The 22,464-nt window shown below is 42.7% G+C and overlaps 1 protein-coding gene across 5 annotated transcripts in view; it reads right to left on the reverse strand.

Moving 5' to 3' along the window:
• The window catches only part of LOC117250136 (sodium- and chloride-dependent GABA transporter 2-like), a 43,239-nt gene extending 21,864 nt beyond the window's left edge, over positions 1 to 21,375 (reverse strand). Inside the window, exons 1-4 of one of the 5 annotated variants that reach the window (XM_033616153.2) lie at positions 21,312 to 21,375; positions 21,093 to 21,151; positions 2,082 to 2,326; positions 1,549 to 1,683 (exon numbers count right to left, since the gene is read on the reverse strand). In XM_033616153.2, coding sequence (XP_033472044.1) covers positions 1,549 to 1,683; positions 2,082 to 2,295 — 349 coding nt within the window. In that variant the 5' untranslated portion in view covers positions 2,296 to 2,326; positions 21,093 to 21,151; positions 21,312 to 21,375. Of the gene's footprint in view, positions 1 to 1,548; positions 1,684 to 2,081; positions 2,327 to 2,410; positions 2,999 to 3,313; positions 3,443 to 7,240; positions 7,365 to 7,387; positions 7,513 to 21,092; positions 21,152 to 21,311 lie in introns of those variants that run through there. The other 4 variants (XM_078165951.1, XM_078165952.1, XM_033616152.2 and 1 more) reach the window with 4 other exon arrangements.
• Between the last annotated feature and the right edge of the window lie 1,089 nt (positions 21,376 to 22,464).

Raw genomic sequence — 22,464 nt, forward strand, 5'->3', positions numbered from 1 at the left:
ACGTTCTGATTCACTGGTGTGTGTGTGAAGTTAACGCTTAACTTTGTTAGGAAGACATACCATAAAAACAAGACACGCAACCTCAAGTGTGTTTTCATTGGCGGGCAGTGAGCGTGTTGCCTTCTGCATTCTTGGATTGTTTTGATACACAAGCAGAGACTGTGTATGAAGTGCACGTGCATGCAGCTGGCAGGGCGTGCTACAACTTCTGATTGCTGTCAGATTGTTAACACGGGGTTTTGAATTGGTGTGGACAAAGGAATGCTTTGAACGCTTGCGCCAAAGATTGAGGAAAAGAGACAAGGGAAGAGAGTGGAAGAGAGAGAAATTGTTGGCGAGGCTGCATCTATCCAATACAGTCTAACAGATGAAGCGTGCAGCTAACAAATCACTTGACCATTAGCTCCGGGGTCGTAGGAGCCACACGACTATCAATGATATCATGACTCAGACCCCTAAATTAAAATCTTGAGATCATAATTTCCTCGCAGATATTTCCTAACACTTGCCGGATTCATGATGTATTGTTCATACTTCAGTTCCAGTTTTGCCAGTCTGGCGTACAACCTTAAACCGATTTGACTGGAGGCCAACCGGCTGAACCGGCATTTCTCATTGAGCTCTGGCAAATAAAGAAGCCTACAGCAACTTGCTGTGGCAGCATCAAGGCTGTTATTCTAACTCATGCAAAGATCCTTTATACACAAATATAATAGAGCCGCTGATGTCTGACAGGCCGAGCTCAATTTACTGCCAAGCCACACACTGGCAACACGAAGGAGATCATGTGTTTGTTTATTGGAAAGTTCATGTGTGGTTTTTGGGGTGACGAGACAAGACAAGAAAAAAACTGTGCCAGGACAGCAACATTTAAATTGGAAGCCAAGTCTCCTAACTGGCCATGAGCGACGTGGAGGCCATGCTTCTATTTGTTCCTGCAGCTCACTTTGAAAGTGCTAGAACAGACAAGAAATTTGTAAAGTTGAAATTAGGAATTATCGATATGATACCTCCTGGTCTCACTGCCTAGCTGGATGGAGGAAGTAAATGACCATCGCTAATAACAATATAGCCAATGGCTGGAGGTTATATTCTCCTGAAATAGCACCATAAAACGGTGGCGTCAGCAGTCCTGGTAGCTGCGTTGTCTGAGTTGCCAGTTGCACCGGTCATGCAGGTTTTGTGTCGCTGGTGAAAAGTGTTTCCATGCTGTTAAAATGCAACCGCCATCTCCGAGGTTAAGTAAACGTTAAAGGTTTGGTTCAGATTTAGCGAGAGGGAAGATACATGTTGAAAAGGGAAATAATCCCTGCATTAAGACTGGAGGCTCGTATGCATTTCCCCCAGGGCACAAGTTATCGTCGCCACTCCCCAGTCCGTGCTGTGCTGAGCAAGGTGTATCCTCGTCACTCCCCACAAGCATGCATCAATCCCTGCTGTGAGGAGTGAGGACACAGCCAACTATTGCAGCCCGACGCCGAACCTGGGTGCACATAACCACATGCAACGCTGCAGCTTCAGATATTCTACTGTTGTTGATAAGCCTACCTCCGAATAATGGGCAGATGGTCCTCCAGGCGCTGACGCCTCCCAGGCTGGTGTACTGTCCCAAGGAGGTCTCCAGGAGGAACAGGGGGATGCCGCACAGCACCAGAAACAACAGGTAGGGTACAAAGAACACACCTGGATACACGCACACACACAGGAGGTGCTATCCTTGTGAGGACTTTCACTGGTTACATTCAAGCCACTATCTAGTTTTAATTAAGATTTAAACCCCACAACAAGCTAATGTTAACATTAACTCTAAATTAAAATCCCCGGTCTCCAATCTAACCTACAAAATAGTAAAAATCTGTTTTCTATCATATCATAGGTGTAAAAATCCAAAATAAATAAATCCCCAACTCTAACAGAAACCTAGAAAATGCCTAGTTTTAAAGACTAAGATGGGAGAAAGAAACAGAGAGCCATGAGAGGGGGAATGAAGGAGAGACACAGACAGGATTTACAGAATGATAACCTTCCACACTTAAAAGCTGAAACTTTTCTCCTCTCCTCTATCACACACACTTCATTACCTCCTCCGTTCTTGTAGCAGAGGTACGGGAACCGCCACACATTGCCCAGGCCGATGATCTGCCCCGCCACGGCCAGGAGGAACTCAGCCTTGCTCGCCCACTGTCCCCTGGCGTGCAGGCCATCTTTGGTGGTGTCTTTCCCGTTGGGGAGGCTCCCTTGGTGGAACTTAGTCAGCAGCGGGTCGCCTTGCTGTGGAGGCAGCTGGTCGGCCATCACTGGTTCTGGCAGAGACACACACACACCCCTGTGGAAGGAACACACACGACAAATTAAGGGAGCCAATATAAAAGGTTGTTCAAAAAAGAAGCAGCGAGCGAGGCTCACTCACATCGCCGCGGCCGGGATTGTATAACTTTGGGTGTAATTTCGGACAGTTGGTTTTGCTGCTTCACTTATCTGTGATGTGTGTCTCAAGGACAGACTCGTGTGGGTGTGTGTCCTTTATCTGCACTCTGCAGGACAGTCAAGGACTACAGCTGTCGATTTCGGCTTGTGCATCTGGCTGTGGACTCGTTCTCTCACAAAACTATGTCATAAAAATACAAATTTTTGTCCTGTAGACTTTTTTCATAGCCGCCATTTGGACAGTCTGACCTACACCTGATGAATATTAACATTTGCAACACCCAGTTTAAAGTGTTTTAAAGAATTATGTTTTAATAGGGAGCTTTGTGTGTTGCTGTCTAACTCTGTGTCCACTTTTAATATTGTCACTTTCTGTGCCATCATTGGGGATTGTCTGGTGTGTTTAGATGTATGTGTGCTTTCTTATCTTTGAATCACTGAAGCAGGTGTTGGTTTGCTATCCACACAGCTGTAACAAGAGCTGCTGTTTCATTTTTGGGGAAGTTCCGTTACATACATGTGAACGTGACATGACCTCAGTCTGCCTCTCCCTCTCCATTGTCCCCTGCGGTGCCATGTGATTACATAATGTCGACACGCGACCAAAAGCCGCCTCTTTACACGCCACATTTCACTGACACACCACTGAAACATAGTAAAAGGCAATGTAGCAACACATGTGCTAATATAACGGCTCCGCTCTTTCCACTGAAGGATACACATGTAACGGTTTCACGCGACAGTTGCGCTATCTGTGCGGAAATGAACCAGAGGCGTGGTGAAGTCTAAAGATAACCGACAGCTAAAGTAAAAACGCCGAACAATAACCTTCGCTTGTGTCTTTTCAAAGGACAAATCGCAGAGAATTCGACATTCCGTTGCCTACCTCTGTGCTTCCTGTAGTTCTCTACACCGCGACCACCCCCGTGTCGGGGTGGGCAAATGGTTTGTCCCGGACAGGCAGCTCTGCTCTGTGTGGCGCAGCGACTCAGTCCAAATATATAGAGGGGACAACGGCTCGAGCCTGGCGCGTGCATGCTCACCAGCAATACACAAGTTATGAAATGAAGCATGAAAAAAACAAAACAAATTATGAAATCTGTGACGCTTGCAAAACAAATGAGTGTCGGTGTTACACAAGTGCAAGTGTAATAATTTAATAGTATAGCAGCTATGAACTACAATAGAATACAATACAAATACTGTATTATATATATAAATATATATATTATATATTAAATTGCATGGCTACTAATATATATGTTAGTAAAAGTGCAGGCTGGAAGAGTCTAGAAGTGGCATACCAGTAATAATATAAACCATAAATATCAACCTGAAAAATAAATAGTCCTTTTTCACACATAATAACCCAAAAATTTATATTTTCTATGGCCTCCCTTGGCCGTGATAACAGCTTGCTTTCTTGCTGGCATTGTTTTTATGTACTTTTCCACAAGCCCCTTTTAAATAGGAGTTGTGCAAATTTGCAGGAAAGCCCAATCAGTCTTTTTTCAGCATTGGCAGTATAAAAACAAAATCAGGGAGTGCGGCAAAATGCCGCCTACCTACTTTTGTTTATACAGAATGTGCCTTTTTTGGGGGGCGTGAGCAAGTAACAAAACGTGTAGCTCAGCGCGTGACGTAAACAGTGACGTAGGAGGGGAGCCGCGGCTGGTCAGTCCTTCGGCTATTCTCTCATAAATCGGCCTGTTCTTCACCGTCCCCGTCATCTGACGGTTAATGGCCTCATCGTTTGCGAGGGCAAGGAGGGCGCACAATTCCTTGTCTCCCCAGTTGCTCATCTTTACAGTGTCTGTCAGGTTTGCGTTTCCCTCTTGCTACTAGCTGCTCGCTAATTCCTGCTATCAGCTGTTTCCTGTTTATCCACCACCAGTGGGTCGCACATGCAGCGTCATCAACAGCCCCTCCTGTTGCGGAAGCCCGCCTCGGTCTGTTTAAACTAAAAGGGTTCCGCCAATATGACTACCCTACGAAGCGGAAAATTGGGCACCTCGGATCCGGCTCTGTGTGTCTAAACGCTCGCAGCTTGCCGGCAAACGGCCCAACATTTGCCAGAAATCTGGCAGTGTTAAAAGGGGCTACTGTCTCTTTTGTTACTGAGTTCCAAATAGTTCCTAGCTGTCCCCACAGACTTGCTTTAGGTGAAACTTTCATCAATCTTTGAACCAAATCCAAAATTTGTTCAATGGGATTTACATCCGGACTTTGACTTGGCCAGTCCATCAGCTCTAGTACTCCAGTTAGAGTACTGAGAGTCACAGAAATCGGTTAAATTTAACCTGATTTTCATTAGCTAATTTTCAGCAATTCTTTATTTACTAGTCCATACCCATTGAGCGCACAGCTGCCCACGTACAGTTTCACATGGTGTGTGTCTGGGATACAGGTCATAGGAAATTGCAGATTAAATAGTCAACTGAACCCATTAAGAAGAGCAATGTATTCAGACAGAGTTATTGTGAATTTGATAGTACGATTGCTTTATTGAAAGTACAGTAGTACCATCGCCAATAGTGGGATAGTTAGTGGGTTAAAACTGTACATTAGTAGTTGAGGTAGCACGTTGAAAAGCAGATAGTTAAAGTGTTTATATGTTGTATTGACTTAAAGTGGGGCGCACTGGTAGTTCACATGGGAAAGGTGCGGCTAGCCCTTGTTGCAGCGGTGGGGGTTGGAATCCGGCCTTCGTTCTTTGCTGCATATCTTCCTTGCTCTCTCTCTCTCTCTCTCTCCCATCCTTCCTGTCATGTTTCACTGTCCTGTCAAATATAGCCAAAAAAAGAGGCGTCCTGTTCTACATATCTACCAAGTTTAGTAAAAATCCATATGGCGGTTAGGCCTAGATAAGAAATTAGCTCTCTAGCGCCCCCATTTTGTTTGATGGGGTCAATAATGGAGGGGTCCCCTCAGATTATGTGTGGTCATATGCCTACAAAGTTGCGTGGTGATGGGTGAAACCCTTGAGATGTTATACACCTTTATGTGATGAGCCACGCCCTCTGCAATATTCATTGCCTTATAGAAGCTCAGTTTTAGTAAGTTTTCCAACTTTTGCCAAGAGGGAACTTTAGATATTGGTCCCTAGATTATGTTCACCCAGTTTCATGTAGATCGCTCAAACTTCCTAGGAAGAGATCCATTTGAAGTGTTTTTCAAAATATTCAAAATGGCGGAAAATCTATACAACCGGAAGTTATGGGTTCTTGAGGCAAATGTGTTCCTCATGAGGAGAGGCATCTCTGTGCAAAGTTTCATGTCTCTACGACATACGGGGCATGAGATATGCCCATTCAAATTTTGCAATTTCAATCGGTTGCTATAGCGCCCCCCTTTGGCCAATTGATGTAATATTGCTTCATTCGCATCCTCCCATGACCCTCTACCACTGTGCCAAATTTCACATGGATTGACCAAGTCAGTGAGGAGAAAAATGTGGAACAGACACACAGACACACCCACACACAGACAGAGTTTTCGTCATTATATAGTAAGACTGTTAAATATTACCGCAGTAAGTATTGATTGTTATTTCAGAGAGCTGTATACTGGTCAGAGTATAAAAGCCTCTGGAGCAGCAGTAGGCTAGTCATTGTTTAACTCGCTCCTAAAACTTGGCACCTCTTAGCCTGCACAAGTGCATCAATATCAGGTGTGTCTATTGCCTTTTGTTAAAAAGCTGTTTCAAAAACAGATTTTTCTACTTGAATTATTGAATTGATTTAAATTTTATATCTACTGAATTAGCGTTCTGTGTTTTTTGGGGTCTTTTATGTATATTTCTCTGAGCACATATTGTATTATGACAGATGAAAACCACCTGAAAGCTCCCCATACCAACACTTATCACACAGCAGCTGATCCACATATTTCACCACAGTACAGGAGGTCAGTAAATTGTTTAATTAGATTTCATATCTCTAACTCTCCATCCCTATAGGCCATCGCTGGGACTATTGTGAACTCTGTCCTGTAAATGGTCTTGGTGTCTTAACATTTAGCCCATGTCAAGCTGCTCTCAGCACATTTAATGGGCTGTGTCATTGCCTGTGCTCATTCAGCTGAGCATTTATAGCCACAGTAAAAAAAAAAAAAAAGAAGTCCAGGCACCAGCTAGCACCATGCTTCAAGGACTTCATTCGGAAAATGACATTACACTGCATAGATATAATAGGTTATATTACTAGCTGTATAAATCACATGCAAAAGTAGAGATAACTGTACTCTGTCCTGTGGATACATGCACACAGGCATCTTTATAAAAGCCAAAAATCAAATCCAAACCATCAAATGATTTCAGGGAGCTATTTATTAACTGGATATATGTGTTGTAGATATACGTCTACTTTCACTTCATCTTTATTCAGATTATCAGACAGACAGCCATTCACACTCACATTGACACCTTCAGGCAATCCTGCATGTCGTTGGACTGTGGGAGGAAGCTGAAGAAAACCCACATTGGGAGAACATGCAAACCCAACCCAGAAGGGCCGTGACTAGCTGGTGGGTTTGCACTCAGAGCCCTCTCGCTGTGAGGCGACAGTTCTAATCACTGCACGACCGTGCAGCCCTGCATTCATCAGAAATAAAAACGCAACCACTGTAGCTCCAATGCGAGATTAGACTTTATGTAGATGACATATTACTTTACCTACAAGTGCCTCCGACCTCTGTTGAAGACCACAAAACGTCTCTGCAAGTTATCTCACCTGGTACAGCGGGTGCTTGTTATACAGGTTGCATCTGGGGTTGCTAAGCAACTATACCCAGCACTATATCATAGCCTACTTGCCAGAAATCCTGACTGCAGAACTGATCTTCTTCCAGGCGCTGTTTGTGTGCAGACCTATCGTCCTTGGGGCAGATGCAAAGCTCTGGCAGGCTTGCACTAAAATGATCAACTTCTTCTCCATATTCTTCTCCACAGACTGATACTTACGGAAGAAGGGGAAGATATCCGTTGGCTGTGATTGGTTGTTCCTCATCACATGACATGCGGTGCGTCTCTGCTGCGTTCCAAAAGTTTACCAGCACAACTCTGGTGTCTGAGCGATACTTCAGGACATCCTGTCCTGTTTACAGTTGGTTTTTGACTCTCCATCTTTGGTTATGCTAATAAAGGTTAATACGTTAAATTAGCCATGATCCCACAAATTCTTCGACACATAAACTGTCTCCCAACACATCCACAACCATACACGTACATACCAAATGAAGCAGCAGTGCAAATAGTCACATCTCACAACTGTTGCCTACAGCCCAGGGTGCACATCTACATCCATAATTGGAGAAGTGCTCAGTTTCAGAATGACCACGAATGATCCATAATACTTCCCAAAAACAATTTGTACCACTGGATGTAGCCAACTACACCACAAAGCTTTACCTTCGAAACCAACTGATAAATGTTCCATTGTTAATGAACTCTCTTGAACCATGTTTGCGTAATAATTAAAAAGGTTGCAAATATGTTTAGTTTTCTTTATTAGAATAATTAAACCTGCATTAAAAGTATTGTAATTTCTGACTGTGAAAAGTCATAAACTCACAATGAAACCTTGTAACACTGACATCCATTGAGCTATAGACAAGATTTACTGACTTGTTAAATTTACACTATTTCTATGTACTTACATCTGCCATTAAGTTCCTATAAGGATTTATGCCACATTTGACTTCAGTCTCTCATTAGTAGAGAAATCCCCCACCCCAAAAAATCCTAAAGTCAAGGGTCAAGAGTCAGGAAGTGGTAAAAAGTCTTGCAATCATATACAATGCACAAATTCCTCAACTACACATGTGCACTCCTGCATATCCTCTCTCCAAATGCAGACTCTGCTTTGCTTCCCAGGGGCTACATAAACTCCCAGCATTAAGGGCCCTTCAATACAGTCGCCATTGTTCTGTCCTGACGAACCTGTAGCCCCTGTAAATGTGGTGCCGTGGCCTGTAACTCAGACCAGGCGTAGCCGTACACAATTTCTGCATGCTTTATGGCTGCTTTTATTGGTGTCTGGCAGCCAGGGTATAGGGCAGTAGGCCACTGTGATACAGTGACACACATTGTGAAAGTCTTCCAGCCTGCAACTATCCTATTATATAACTGCAAGGTTTTCAAAACTTTCAACAGGAAGCAACATTGCTGCATGTTAAAGAATTTTGCAAATATTCCGCTTTGCTCATGGTTTTAGCTCTTCCTATGAACACAAACTGAATGTTCATACTGTGTAAATCCTGTCAATGCAAAACACTGAGTTGCTAAGAAAAAAAAAAGCCTTGTGCAGAGTTTTGTGTCATGCTAAAGTAATTGTAGGTCTTGCGGTCCTTATATTACATCACCTCTCTTGGCCAGTGTCTGCACTTTTTTGAAGTGCCTAAAGAGATCACGCGACAAGCAGGAAGTCACAGGCTCACTACGGCGTCCAACAGTGATGTCTCTTGCCGTAGGGACCACAAAAAGGATACCTAATACCTGCCTGATCATTCATTCAGCCAATCAGGGTGCAAGCTCCATGTCAACTGCCTCATTTTCACTGCATGGTTTGGCTCGACTTGATTCACTTTTGGTTCTTTTCTCTATTTTGTTTCCCACTGGGGACAGTACCCCCTCAGTGTAGGCAGGATTCTCAGCCAATCACCATGGCAACGAAGTATGAAACTGCTGTGACATCACCCTCAACGCGACACTCGCCAAATCCTTTCATCTGCAACCAAACAGAGGACAGTCTGTACTTCGTAATTGAGTGAATAAAAAAATTGTGGTTGCTATGTATGGTAACTTGGCTATTTAAAAATGGCGGCTTTGTGCAGGATGTCCCGTGTTACACAAGTTATGATTCTAGTGCTTATTCTTTCTGACCAATCAGCAGTCTGCAGTGTTTTAAGTCCACCTCCTAGTGGAGGCTAAGCTCGCTTGGAACCTCAACCAAGGACCAAAAAACAACCAGGTGCTGTCCACAACTTTTGCTAATGGAAAACCAAACTACATTTACCCCATCACCTTTGTATGCCTCCGTGACCCAGTCAAGTTGCAGTTACAATTCACATCCATGTCTGTCCAGACTCATATGTAGCCATGACAACCCAGCAGCACAGAAGATCTATACTATCAGCACAGTTTGAACCTGGACACTCAAGATTAGATTCACAAATTCAGTATCTGATCAAAAGTCTCCCCTTCTGTTCCTGAGGTACGACATTGAAAAATGGCCAGAGTAGTTTTTTTGCAGAATATTATGGCGTCACAGTGAAGCTGACCTTTGACCTTTTGGATATGAAATGTCATCGTATTGTCATTTTATCCTATTTGTGTGACATTTTGTCATAATGGGCATATCGATTCTTAAGTTTTAGCCAAAAACATGTTTTTTGAGGTCACAGTGACCTTTGATCACCAACATCTTATTGTTGAGTCCAAGGGGATGTTTGTGCCAAATTTGAAGAAATTCCCTCAAGGCATTCTTGAGATATTGCGAGAATGAGACGTACACAAGGTCACGATGACTCTGACCACCAAAATCTAATCAGCTCATCCTTGAGTCCAAGTGGACGTTTGTGCCAAATTTGAATAAATTCCCTCAAGGCGTTCTTGAGCTATTGCGTTCATGAGAATGAGACGGAGGGACCTGATATAATTTTTTAATGAAAGGCCTTTATGTAACAAAGCTATTGTTATGTGGCACAAATGATGGCAAGAACTCAAAGACAGCATAGAAGGACTGCTACAAGTGACTGTTAGTATTTTCTAATATGTTGGGGTAAGAGGAAGAATTAAATTATTAAATTAAAGGCATGGTGATGCAGATAATGTTTGACAGCTCAACAAAGGGTTTAATGACTTGCATTGACTGACATAATGATCATGTGTTACTTGACAGATTCTCTTGTTTACCCCCTTGAGGGAGGTCAGAGGTCAGATTCAGTACAGCGCAGCTACCCCGCAGCTGACTTGCTCAAAAGCATCTCAACAGTGTGAATGTTTGACAACACAAGGCCATCTATTTGATTACAGTCTGCCAACTATCAGACCAGACAGGGGAATGTAATTCAATATTTAGAGGACTTTTAGAACTGTGTATTTCTCATACACTCAGACCAGACACAATAATCTGTAACCTTCACATTAGTCCTCAAATTGGTCTTCTTGCCTCGTTTGAACCCTTTTAACAAGAAGGTCTAAGTCCTTACCTCCTTCCCATACTCAATTTCCCATGTCCTAAATAGGTAAACATTCCTGTGGCTTAACCCCCTTCCTCTTCAACCTATGTGAAAAGCATACCTTGTAAAAGAGGAGTCTTTTAAATGTAACCTCTGGCCTTATGTCTACACTGTACAGGGCTCCCCTGAGGCCTGTGGTAGGCCAGATATTTGGTGCTGATAATCTTTCCTGGAGATTTTATGGGAATGTTTTGAGGGGCAATTCCCAACATGAGTCTTTAAACCACAGTGGGCAGTCCCGGGATGTGTGCTGCTTTCATAGATTTGTGGAGCTTCTTTGGAAATTTAAGGTCATTTATCCAAATAACCTGCTGTTTTTTGTTTTTTTTTTGGTCTTCTTTCCCTGATGGTATCCTGCAGATATCTCAGTCTTTACAATCACATTGTTAAACACTACATGTAACATATGAGTACTATTTTGTTGACAAAAGGTTTGCTCAGCAAGGTTGGTCACTTTGCACCATTGGTTAAATACTTTGACAAACAGAGGTCAAAGTTTCTATGAATATTTATTTTTGGTCTGAGCTGTGACAAAAGGCCATTTTTTCAGAGGTACTGCTCTCTCTGCTGCTCAGAAGGTCCATTAAGTGATTTCAGTGCTACTCTAGTTAGTTAGCTTTAATACCTGCCCAGTTGGTAGATGAAAATGTTGGCATAGTGTATTTCCACAAACCATGAATACATTAATTTGCATGTTTTATATGTATCATATCAGTGTTTCTACAGTGACGTAGGATATTAGTCGCCTTCCTGTGTTTCCATCGGCTTTTTAGGCACCAAATGTGGGTGTAAAAAATTAACATTAATATTTTACCTCATCTGCCATTGGCTAGTGACCTCCAAAAATTTACCAGCCAAACATATTTTTCACCAGCCAAATAAAAAAATTGTGCCTTATTTGATGAAAAATAATTACCTTACGTTTTTAGTATGAAAATCCAACTTTAGGAAAATCCAACCCTGTCCTCTGTGTTTCTTTGGCGTGCTTGTGGCAAAGGCTGCAGGTCATCATGTTGGTGTGCAAGTCGTAGGTCAGCCATGACCGCGGCTGGCCAGCCTCGTCTAGTTTCCGTTTTTCAAAAAATGCCATACAACATTTGTACTCCGTTTAACTGTCTGTTCTTCTTGTCCAAGTCCAACATATTCATCTTCGTTTTTCCTCTTTTCTGGCGGTGGCTTTACGGCAGAAATGTGTCGCCACATCTTGCTCAGAAGTTACCATAGAATGCCCGGAAAACAAGTTCCGGTAGCTGACGTCATGTGTTCCCGGCACATGTACAATAAGCCATGAGGGTCAAAATAGTTTGACACAGCCAGAGGCGGTCCTGGCTAGTTTTACGCCCTGGGCGAACCATCCCTCGGTGAGTCTAGAAAACTGACAAGTTTTTTTTTTTTTTGGAGGGCGCTTGAGCGCCCTCACATAGATTGCGCCCACATTGCCCATAGCAAAAACCGTCCCTGGACACAGCTGGCAGAAATGGTCGAAGCACATAAAAAACCCACATGCAATTCATAATTTTCCATCGGCCACTGGCGGGTGTGTGTTTTTGTTTTACACGCCAAACTCATTTTTTAACCACCATTGGCGCTTGGCGGGTGTTAATTTTACGCCCTGGGCGTAACATACTGAAACATAGCTTCTTTTCTTGACCTCCAATCTGGCTATGTTCAGTCCAAACCTGATCTTTTCCTAACCATAACCAAGTGGTTTTTGTTCCGAAACCTCAGCCTTGCAGCCAGTTTTCCCCAGTGGCCATTCACGGTACTGCAGTGCAAAAGTCCCCCGCGGCCCAAAAAGTATTTTCCTACCATTATAAAAGAGATGTCTGTAAAACTGGACATCTTGAACTGTAACACAATTAGTTATGACTCTTTCTGCTATAAATTTTAATATTTGTAAGACTCTCTTCAAGCTGAGAAAAACAATCTATTAATGTGTGAATAGCTGAATTAGCTTAGCTTAGCATAGAGACTGTAAACAGTGGGAGACAGCTAGCATGGTTCTTTCCAAAGCTAAAACAAATCTGACCAACACCTCTAAAGCTCACTAAATAACAAGATATAAAGTTGAAATGTGCTGATTTTCTTTGCTTCTTTTCTATTGGTACTGAGCTTGGCTAGCTGTTCCAGTCTTTATGCTAAGCTAACAGGCTCTACCTGCATTGAGAGAGTGGTATCAGCCTTTTCATCAACCTCTCAGCAAGAAAGGACATAAGCATATTCCAAAACAGGCTATTCCTTCAGTATTTCAGATAACACATTGTCCAACCCATCTCCCATATAAACAGGGCCGAAACAGACAGGATGGAGCATCATATCATGCATGAGCCAACTTCTGAAGCTAAAACAAACAAAACACACCATGAATGTGATTTATAAAAACATGATAGTTCGGCTCCTGTGTGGATGCTGGATTCCACACTTGAATACCCACTCATGGATTCAGATTTTGGTGCTTTCATTTGCTTCATAATCAAGAAACCAACTGCCTGTGAGCACAGTATGAGTACCTATGTGGCATGTTTACTCCAGACCAAATTGGATTTAATTGCTGTTTATGAAACCGACAAATGGAGCATGTACCAAATAAGTTTGAATTCTTGGGCGAGCATTTCCTGAAAATACAGATGTTTCTGTATCAGTTGATACGAGTTGTATTTGAAGGTCTTGCGTCCTGGGATTAATAGGTCATAGAGTTTTTGGAATGAGCCTCCATTTGGCTCTACGCAACACTGTACAAAGTTGTTATAATCACACAGTTACACAAATTATTTGGTTAAGTATTTGATGATAAAAGAACGACATTCCAGCATATTTTAACGACTAACCTTGTCCTTACGCTGAACTTACCTCTGTTTATGCGGATTCTCACTAAGCCTCCAATGCAGCGCCTTAATGAGATGAACTAATTAAGACCCTGTTCGTCCGGATCATTTTACAGAAAAGTGAGTGCACCCTGCCTCTCCCTTGCCCATCCAGCGTTTGCCTGGGATGAAACGCAATCTCAGGGAAATCAAGGCAAGCTAAACAACCCGGATTCCTGTTGCTCACTGAGCCTGAAGGCAGGGGCTGAACGATTATGGGAGTCTCAGCCTCAGCTCGCCGTCGATCCATCATCAACCCTTCAGCAACATGAACAGTGGTCATTTTGTGTAAACCACCACACAGCTGATGTAGTCACTAAATTTAACACTTTCGAAGCAATACTTTACAATTTATACAAGATACCAGTATAATACTTGATACAGTTGAACTTATATCAAGCGGTACATATATGATTTAGCAAAAGGAGGACAAAAGTGGGCGTGGAGGTCAAGTCTCCAGCCATCAAGTCAGCTGCACAGTGCTTAAGCCGTCTATTGTGGCCGAGGCTCCCAGACCTTCACGCTCTGGGCCGAGGTTGCCCCAGGATGGAATGCAGCGCTGGATTATCTCAAAACATCAAATAATAAGCCCCCCTTCCGCTGACACTGACAGCAAATACAAAGACTCCTGTTTTTCGTCTCAGTGGAGAATTAAAGACACGTAGAGAACTCTGCGGGAGCTGACGTTGAAGGTTAGCTGATGAATGAACTGGATGGAAGCTGCTATTTTAAACCCACAACAAAAAAAAAACCTGATTAATTTCCGGTGACTCGTACCCCACATATCTCCACTGTTGTGCACATGACAACGTTGTAGGGTACCTGCCAGGTAATTATATCATTACAGGCCATCGCATCCATTATAACCCGATTTGATTATTTCATTACTGTGCTCTTTGCTGACTTGGCAGCTTTCACTGGCAAGGTTCTGCATTCCATAGCTGGCCGTTTTATACGCTTGGATGCGGGAAGACTTAATTGAGGTTAAGCACCTCGGTCAAGGGGCTCTGAGGGCCACACTGCTCCACTGAGGATTTGAGTAAGTGGGCCCCTTGACTCTCTGACCAGCAGCTTACAGGAAAACATGGATGCATTGTGCATGAAAAGTGGTCAGGCAGGAACATTTGGAAATAACTGCCATGTTGTTTTGGTGTTGTAAAACTATTTGGATGAGTAACAGCTGAAGTGAGGGATGATAAAAATCAAGGGCATAGCACCAACTGAAGACAGACACGCTTTGTACTGTATGAGAGTATGTGAATTACCTACGGAGGAGTTACACAGAGGTGGGACCAAGTCACAAATAAGTGTTAGGTCTTTGCACTCAAGTCCCAAGTCAAGACTGACAAGACCCAAGATAAGTCTTAAGTCCTTGAATTTCAAGTCCTTACCAAGTCATAGTGAGCTCTTAAAAATTTAGATTTATTGTCAAAACAAGTTTGTTAGAAGCTGTTGCATCTCGATTTTTGTTGAGCACCATGTAGTTTTTGTATGCGAATGATATTATCTTTGGTATCGTTTTTTTCTCGTCCCTCAGAAACAAAATGTTCGTTCGTCATGGTTCTCTCTCGCAACTTGATTTTCTACTCGTTCAATGGTGTTCATTATGTCTTTAGTTTCTGATAATGACTTTAGTTGTTCTTTTATGTCAGACATGTTAGGATGTTTCATACCTTGACATGTTCCGATATCAGAGAGCCGATATTAGGGAGGCGTGACCGTCACGCCACCTGCTGTCTGTCCGCCGCCTCTCCAGCATGCTGCTCCAGGTGTGGGAGAGCATGTATGCCCCCTCGTCCCTGTTCATTGTTTCTAAAGCAGGTGGTGTCACGCCTCCCTAATATCGGCTGATTGACAGATCAGCTGATAAAGACACGTCACAACCACCACCAAGTGACACTTCTGAGGAAGGCGGAAGTTTCCGCCGAAACATGTCAAGGTATGTAACATCCTAAGATGTCTGAGATAAAAGAACAACTAAAGTCATTGATTTTCTACTGTCGGATTGATTAAACAAAGTGGATCTGGGGAATTAAGCATCGACTTGCTGGAAATGAATAGCGTTAACATTAGTCGCTCCAAAACAAAGGGAAATCAAATGATCTTTGGACTTGGGGGCAGGTATCAAATATTTTTCAGTCCAAGTGAAGTTGTGAGACATTGATGTTGAAGTCCAAGCTGAGTTGCAAGTCTTTCTTGATTTCATCAAGGTAAGTCTTAAGTCATCGAATTTGTGACTCGAGCCCACTCCTCTGGTTGAGCGTAGAGATTTAAAGCCTGAATCTGACATTTATTACAATCAAAATTCCTAAATTTGACTGTTTTAGGCCAAACTAGACCTCTGCAAAGGCCAACTGCCTTATCTCACAATGTTGACAAAAGTGAGAAAACGATTTGTGTATCTGCCCCGTGATTCGGATCCACTCCAAAATTGAATGGGTTCGCCATTTGCTCATGTTACACGTTTCATCAAGATTCATTAAAATTAGGCTAGAATTTTTTCCCATAATCCTGCTGACAAACAGATGAACAATCCTCCTTGGTGGAGGCAATAAAGGGATTTTGCATTTCTCTACCAGGACTGTTTTCCTGGCGTTAAAACAACACTTAGACCATCGTGTGGGGAGATCAAATTTGCAAAAATCGATATTTAAACAGTTAAAATAACACAGAAAATGCAGAAAGAAAATATTCGGTAACACCTCAAAATACAGCCTGCTTGCAATTTACAACGTAATTTAGTTTTAAGAATCAGGTACCAATAGAATACTTACCAGCTCATACATGTAGATACAGAACAAGAGAGTAACAATTTGGTATTATACTCTTGTTTTCTTTTACTCTTACATTTAAGTTGTCTTAGATTTAGTTTTTTACAGCCTTTTTTGGTTTTAGCTGCTCAAGAATAAAAAGGCTTGGGTGTGGATTCTTGATTTTTAACATCCTAATGGAGGAAACTGATTGTCAGTCTGATGCTATTGAGTGTTATGTCTGCCTAGATACTTCAAAAACAGTAACAAAACTATGATCATTATGTAGGTCTGATTTTTGATTATCTATGATAGGCACGACTGCATGCCAGAATGCTGAATCACAAGCACAATGATGAAAGCTACAGTAGATATGATCTATGACACACAGATGTTTCCAATGAAGTGACCACATATTGGGGAGATGACACAGTGACAATAAATTCTCTGATACACAACTCTACTCCCAGGCTCCTTTCAGCTACATTCGCTAATTTGTACACAGCTATGGTTCAAGAACACACCATAGCATCGGGTTCCTCCTGTCCCATTGACACGTAGTGGAACGAAGAGGATCTTGGCAACAGCTCAGCGCTGTTGGGGGAAAACTGGGCCCACATTACTGGTTTCAGTTATTCTGTTAAATCCCCCTGCCAACAACCCATCAAAAGGGGCAGATTGCTCAGCGCAGGCCAAAATCCCGCCACACTGTGATGACAGCAAAGTGCATTTGCCAAATCCAAGTAGCTGCCTCAGCACTGTGGTCGGATCACAAGAAAGGCTTGGAAACATCTGTGGTCAGCTTTGGCAACCGTTACAAAGCCTGTGCAGCTAAATAGGGACCACGAATAAAACCCACGTGCTTTAACAAACATGACATCATGGCGTAGTAGCACAGAGAGGTGAAGCAGGTCTTTAGGTGAATATATGACTGTATACTGTGGCAAAACTGCATAACAACAACAGCTCGGAGCTTGTTTACTGATTTCTATATTTACACCAGTGAGCTTAACATTTAATGATGTAACTGCTTTAACGTAAACAGAATTTAGGGCAAAGATCAGAGTAGAGGACGAAATGTTTAACATTGATAGAAACACAACTTCTCTGAGTGAAATGTTATCTGAGGATTTAATTATTAAAAGCACGACTATGTGACTTTCTGAGAGATGAAATAACACATTCATCCTCTTAAAAATGGAAAGTTGAATATAAGCAGTAAAATTCGCCCTTGCTTAGTGGTTTTGGTGCTATAGCTTCACTTTGTCTGGAATGAACACTGAATTATGATGGCCAATGTTAGCGAATGGTGGCAAACTTTGGCCAGATATTGTTTTATAACCGACACGCATGAGTCAACTTATCCTGTTATGGTCACTTAAATGACCTGGAGCAGAATGAGACACTGTGGCTGTCAGATATAATTAAGTCCAGAATTCTATAGACACCAACTACAGTTGAGGATTTGACTGTGGAAGTGGAAGTGAAATCGATGATTTGAATAGTCACTCTCATGGCTCTTCCTCACACTGAGCTCACTTCTAAGGTGATTAAGGTGCCCCCCTGTGCAGAGTATCGCCCGCTCTTATATGTAATATTCTGAATCACGTGAAACTTCATCTTGCATAACCAAATGTGTTTTGTTTCATCCGGTGGATTTTGGCTGATGGATGAGCAGGGAACTCTTGTCACTGCCAGCACGGGGAGCAGCTTCACACCTCTCACAGTTCAACTGGAAAACAATCCAATTCATGCATGTTTGGTCAAGTTACACACTCTCTGACTACACCCTCATTTAATGTTTGCCTGTAGCACATTAGCCTTCAAATTTGGGAATGGAGCCTGATAAGGGTCCATGTCATTGGTTCGACAGCCCATTGGTTCAACATCCCATTAGTCCGACTGTCCGCGGTGCTAAACGGGTCGCGGCGGGCGTATGGTGCGCCGCGACCGGCTTGAGGCGGAGCAGGCTCACGGCTTATGAGTTTGTCACTTTCTTTTTCATTTTAACCCACACCATGATCTTTTCCTGACCCTAACCAAGTGGTTTTTGTGCCTAAACCTAACCAGACCTTAACCACAGGGCATCATGATGATTTCGGAACGGACTTCGGAACAATGAGTTTAATGTGGTTGGAACAATGGGCTGTCGAACCAATGGGCTGTCGAACCAATGGGCAGTTCCCCCTGATAAACAACACCGAACATAAAGCCTGTACTGACAGGAGTCTTGGATTTGTGTGGAAATCATAGTGTGAAAACCTGCAGTAGGCTCGTGTGGTAACCATCACAGCACTGACAGAAACATTGAAAATTCTGCTGTGTCACGCAGGTGTAAGCTTTATGTCGGAGCACAAGGAAGTCATGCTGCCGTAACAAGAGTGGCAGCAGTGACACAAAAGCCGGTAGTATAGTAGAGCAAACCTGCTTAACCTTCATCAAGTTTTTATCTTAGAAGGGTTTATCGTAATTAGTGGGTGTGGGCGATTCATCTGATGCTGAATTATAGGACAGAGTTGAGCAAGAGTTCTGTTAATACTTATTAACTTATAACTGTGTATATTTATGCAATAACTGTACTTAAGTACAACTCTAAGGAACTTTACAGGAGCATTTCCATTTTATCACCCTGACTGTATATATTCTGTTTGTGTAAATAATCTTGTTCAACTATATCTATACATACATATAGATATATACACATATATATACACACACACACATGTATACAGTACAGGCCAAAAGTTTGGACACACCTTCTCATTCAATGCGTTTTCTTTATTTTCATGACTATTTACATTGTAGATTCTGACTGAAGGCATCAAAACTATGAATGAACACATGTGGAGTTATGTACTTAACAAAAAAAGGTGAAATAACTGAAAACATGTTTTATATTCTAGTTTCTTCAAAATAGCCACCCTTTGCTCTGATTACTGCTTTGCACACTCTTGGCATTCTCTCCATGAGCTTCAAGAGGTAGTCACCTGAAATGGTTTTCCAACAGTCTTGAAGGAGTTCCCAGAGGTGTTTAGCACTTGTTGGCCCCTTTGCCTTCACTCTGCGGTCCAGCTCACCCCAAACCATCTCGATTGGGTTCAGGTCCGGTGACTGTGGAGGCCAGGTCATCTGCCGCAGCACTCCATCACTCTCCTTCTTGGTCAAATAGCCCTTACACAGCCTGGAGGTGTGTTTGGGGTCATTGTCCTGTTGAAAAATAAATGATCGTCCAACTAAACGCAAACCGGATGGGATGGCATGTCGCTGCAGGATGCTGTGGTAGCCATGCTGGTTCAGTGTGCCTTCAATTTTGAATAAATCCCCAACAGTGTCACCAGCAAAACACCCCCACACCATCACACCTCCTCCTCCATGCTTCACAGTGGGAACCAGGCATGTGGAATCCATCCGTTCACCTTTTCTGCGTCTCACAAAGACACGGCGGTTGGAACCAAAGATCTCAAATTTGGACTCATCAGACCAAAGCACAGATTTCCACTGGTCTAATGTCCATTCCTTGTGTTTCTTGGCCCAAACAAATCTCTTCTGCTTGTTGCCTCTCCTTAGCAGTGGTTTCCTAGCAGCTATTTGACCATGAAGGCCTGATTAGCGCAGTCTCCTCTTAACAGTTGTTCTAGAGATGGGTCTGCTGCTAGAACTCTGTGTGGCATTCATCTGGTCTCTGATCTGAGCTGCTGTTAACTTGCGATTTCTGAGGCTGGTGACTCGGATGAACTTATCCTCAGAAGCAGAGGTGACTCTTGGTCTTCCTTTCCTGGGTCGGTCCTCATGTGTGCCAGTTTGGTTGTAGCGCTTGATGGTTTTTGCGACTCCACTTGGGGACACATTTAAAGTTTTTGCAATTTTCTGGACTGACTGACCTTCATTTCTTAAAGTAATGATGGCCACTGGTTTTTCTTTAGTTAGCTGATTGGTTCTTGCCATAATATGAATTTTAACAGTTGTCCAATAGGGCTGTCGGCTGTGTATTAACCTGACTTCTGCACAACACAACTGATGGTCCCAACCCCATTGATAAAGCAAGAAATTCCACTAATTAACCCTGATAAGGCACACCTGTGAAGTGGAAACCATTTCAGGTGACTACCTCTTGAAGCTCATGGAGAGAATGCCAAGAGTGTGCAAAGCAGTAATCAGAGCAAAGGGTGGCTATTTTGAAGAAACTAGAATATAAAACATGTTTTCAGTTATTTCACCTTTTTTTGTTAAGTACATAACTCCACATGTGTTCATTCATAGTTTTGATGCCTTCAGTCAGAATCTACAATGTAAATAGTCATGAAAATAAAGAAAACGCATTGAATGAGAAGGTGTGTCCAAACTTTTGGCCTGTACTGTATATATATATGTATATTTATTTACGTTTATGTTTGTTAATAATTCCTGTTTATTTAACTAAATATTTGTAAATAATATTGTTTAAATTTCTTATATTTTCATGTATCTTTCCTCTCTTGCAAGGAGCACCTGTAACATAAATAATTTCCCCTCAGGGATCAATAAAGTATTTCTGATTCTGATTCTGATTATGCGAATTTGTACTTACTCCACTATGTTTAGTTATCTTAGCAAATGATTTGAATACTTCTTCCACCACTAACCAACCTGCAGACATATTACACTGTGAAATCGTCTTACATCATATGATAACATGGCACACAGAGGTCCGTAAACATAACTCGTGGCATTGTGTAAACATTGTTTTTAGCGTCATTACAATTCTGCCGCAAATTTACAATTCATACTTAAACACAGCCACACTTACACACACGTACAAATAGCTTGCACCTACCAGAGGAAACTTGACACTGCTCTGTTCTCTCTGTAGTCTTTTCAGGTGTTGGATTGTAGCTGCAACAATAAGACACACACAGGTCAGGTGGGAGGTGCTGATAAGCTTCAAACATTCAGGTGTGTTGTTTTCTTTGGTTTTGCCCCAAAGCTTGAGTGTTTCTAGAACTAATGTGAACAGATTGTCATATGAAGTAAAAGTAAATGTTGCCTCACTCACGTTAGGTGCTCTTCTCCTGTCCTGAAGGAGGGCTGAACCGAATAACACCGAGGACACAGAAAACATCGCGGGTGTATTGGATGAAGGAGGAGGAGCTGATAAGAGGCGTTGGTGTAGAGGCAGGATGCCTGGAGCAGTTTGTGTTTTGATTGTTATGTATGAGCGTGTTCAGTGAGGATTGTGAAAACTACATCCATTTTGTCCATTCAGATCTGTTTTTAATGAATGCCTTTCTTCTTGTCTTTCGTTCTGTCTCGGTTTCTTGATTTAATGGTTGCACTGTCTTTCTAAGACCTTCCGGAGATTTCATCTGTTTCCTTCTTTGATTCAACATGTGCAGGTGTCCAGATGTGGGACTGTTAAATGACTAGTGGGAACCTGGGGGAGGTTAGGAGCCCCGAGTTTGGATGGGGTTCCTGATCACACACACTTACACTCATTGTGCATTTACATGGAACTGTGTGGCATTGCTGTCATTGATGATCTTACCTAATGATTTGTTATTTTGCTGTGTCATGCTGATGTAGGGTTGTGGCCAGTGCTGTCATTGTGTAGGTGTAGTGGCGGAAATGAAATGTGACACCTAATTATGGCATGTGCCCTGAGATGCTGAAGGCTCTAGACATTGCAGGGCTGTTTTGGCGGACACACCTTTTCAATGTCACGTGGAGTCACATGGAGGTCGGGGACAGTGCTTGAGGAATGGCCAACCTGGGTGATGGTTTCCCCATTTCTAAATATTGGGGTACTGCACTGCTCAGCCTCTTTGGGAAAGACACAGGGTCAAACACAGTCAAGGGGAGAGAGTGTCCATTTTGGAGACCTCGAAATCACCTCTCTCTTAGCTGTGGCTTAGAGGTAGAGCAGGTCATCCACTAATCGGAAGATCAGCGGTTTGATCCTCGGCTCTTCCAGTCTGCATGTCGAAGTATCCTTGGGCAAGATACTGAACCCCAAATTGCTCCGGATGACTGTTCTATTAGTGAGTGTGTGTGAATGGTTACTGAGTAGTGGATGGCACCTTTCATGGTAGCCTTGGCCACCGGTGTGTGAATGGGTGAATGTAGCATGTACTTTAAAAGCGCATCGAGTGGTCGGAAGACTAGAAAAGTGTTATACAAGGGCAGTCCATTCAGTGTGTTACTGGGGTGCC

The sequence above is a fragment of the Epinephelus lanceolatus genome, chromosome 24, assembly GCF_041903045.1.
Source record: "Epinephelus lanceolatus isolate andai-2023 chromosome 24, ASM4190304v1, whole genome shotgun sequence".
In the NCBI taxonomy this organism is placed as follows: domain Eukaryota; kingdom Metazoa; phylum Chordata; class Actinopteri; order Perciformes; family Serranidae; genus Epinephelus; species Epinephelus lanceolatus.